The 2355-nt window shown below is 33.6% G+C and overlaps 1 protein-coding gene across 1 annotated transcript; it reads right to left on the bottom strand.

Moving 5' to 3' along the window:
* Window positions 1–400: 400 nt before the first annotated feature.
* On the bottom strand, window positions 401–2022 carry LOC114367501 (homeobox-leucine zipper protein HAT22-like). The gene is made up of 3 exons (XM_028324686.1): window positions 1535–2022; window positions 1192–1271; window positions 401–922 (listed from the first exon to the last, which is right to left on the bottom strand). The coding sequence occupies exons 1-3, from the start codon at window positions 1877–1879 to the stop codon at window positions 634–636; spliced, it is 714 nt and encodes a 237-aa protein (XP_028180487.1). The 5' UTR covers window positions 1880–2022; the 3' UTR covers window positions 401–633.
* Between the last annotated feature and the right edge of the window lie 333 nt (window positions 2023–2355).

Below are 2355 nucleotides of genomic sequence, written 5' to 3'. Positions count from 1 at the left end.
ATATGTATAAAAAATACTTATAGATCATGTATAAATAAAATTTTATCTCATCGATAATGAAATTTAACTTCACATCAATGTGAGATATGAGTCTCATCCTTATTTAAATTAATCTTTATTTGTTTAGTCTTTATTTTATTTTTTATATCTAGACATTTTTTTTGTTGCATTTAGCTTTTCATTAATAAAACTAATCTCTTTCGGAGGGAAAAAAATCTAGTTAAAAAGAAAGGAGGAAAAAAAATCTAGTAGTGTACAATAAGTAGTGAATCATCATCATATTTGTCTCATCCTAATTCAATGATTCAAATCCTCATATTTTTGTCCGTACACATCAGCACATCTTCATTTAAAATTTAAGCCAAACAAAACCAAGCAAATGGGGTGGGTTATTTCTTAATTTTGATTAATTTGTATTTGAATGAATAGAAACTAGAAAGAGACACCAAGTTAACTTAACTATCTAGATTCTAGCCTATAATATACCACACGCAGTCCTACACGGCTATACAAATTATTCGATGTGGGGACTGGTGGTGTGTACTTTTCTTTTTACTAAACTATCCATGTTTCATACTAATTGCATTCTGACATTCCAATATCCTTCACCAAATTATGAGTTCCTCATAGTTTCTAGATACCCCCTAACTCTATGCTGTTCTTCAATTTGTTGCTACTGTTTCGGATCACATTGGAAATGGCTCCTTTGTTGTTCCCTTCATTTGGCTTCAACAGTTTCTCACAAGATGAACAAATGGTCAAGGTTGTGGCCTTGGAGAGTTGAATGTATAATGGTGTTGGTCCAATCTTTTGTGCACGCAGCTCTTGCAACTCCTTCTTCAGCCTTTGATTTTCATCTGTTAGTTTCTCACAACATTTCTTCAGGAACTCGCAATCCACCTCTGTTTGCTTCAGCTTGGTCCTGAAAAGTCGATGTAATACATAGTTTAATTATTAGCATAGCCAAGTCAACACAAAAAGATTTAAAAAATGACAAAAAGAAGCTCCTTTTTTCATGGTGAATTGAGATAGGAATGGAACCAGGATAATCAAAGGTGTAAACTTGACAAAGAAGAGAAAAATTTAAGGTAAAACCAAAACTAATTACACCCCCAGAAACTGAAACACTCGTGAAAGGATGAAATTAATTAATTAATTTAACCAACCATATATCACATTCACACACCATACCTTGCTCTTCTGTTCTGAAACCAAACTTCAACCTGTCTATGCTTTAAATTCAATTGCTCAGCAAGTGCCTGTTTCTGTGCCTGCATGTGAAACCAAAACCAACCCACAAATAAATATTTTCCCTTTAATTAATTGCCTTGTGGATTACAATTACAAACCCTTAGATTTCTAATTAAAAAAAAAACACAACACAAAACTGATACTAATAATATAATAATAGCAGTCAAATACATATTCTATCACAATTCAACGTGCATCAGTTTAATTATTCCATAAAATTAAAAATTAGCATCCAGATTTCTAACAAAATTGTGAGGAATGAAGGGTAAAGAAAAATCAATACGGGGTTAAGAGTGCTATGCAGCTTGAAAATATCTTCAAGGGTGGCTGATTGCTCCTTTGTGAGCTTCAGTTTCTTTCTGCTACCGTTATTGCTATTGTTGCTATCAGGGCTTGTTTCATCATTAGGGTGCTTCAAACACAACAACCCTTTTGCCTTATTAGCATGTTGTTGTTGTTGTTGATCCACGTCAATGGCTTCTTCTACTTCTTCTTTCCCTTTTGGACAAAGCTCAAAGGATAGGTCCAAGCAATGAACTTTCTGCTCATTCTCCTTCTTTTGAGCATGCCCTCCCATTATTCCAAGTCCAAGGCTCAGACTCGTGATGCATGCCTCATCATCTTCCATGGCAGAGAAAAAAAAAAAAATGAATGGAGACACACAAACAAACAGAGAGAGAGAGAAAAAAAAAAGGTCAAATAATATATTGGGAAAGTTAATTGGTTGGGGGGTTTTGTTAAAGGATGTGAATGACCACTTTTATTATTGGGGTTTGGTCTTTGTAGTATTCAATTTTCTTGAATCAGTTATTATTATTGGGGGTACTATATTTATATTTGAGAAAGAATAAAAAAAATTGATGATGAAAAAATGGTGCATGAGAGAGTGGTTTTAATTTATTTATTTTGTTGGTACTAGTACTAAGAGGAGAGGAGGAAGACTTGGATGCACTAAAGGCAATAATAAAAATGGGGGCAAAAGGAGTAAAAGCATGCGTTAGAATTCTGACTCCTTTGAGGAAACCAAAACTTCCTTAACATAAATATGTTTGACTTTTTCGATTTTTTTAATTTCAAGCCTGTTCACCAGGTCGTATCTTTCCC

This window comes from Glycine soja, chromosome 9, assembly GCF_004193775.1.
Source record: "Glycine soja cultivar W05 chromosome 9, ASM419377v2, whole genome shotgun sequence".
Taxonomy (NCBI): domain Eukaryota; kingdom Viridiplantae; phylum Streptophyta; class Magnoliopsida; order Fabales; family Fabaceae; genus Glycine; species Glycine soja.
Note: the sequence above shows the minus strand (reverse complement) of the source record. Positions and strands in the feature narration are given on the sequence as shown.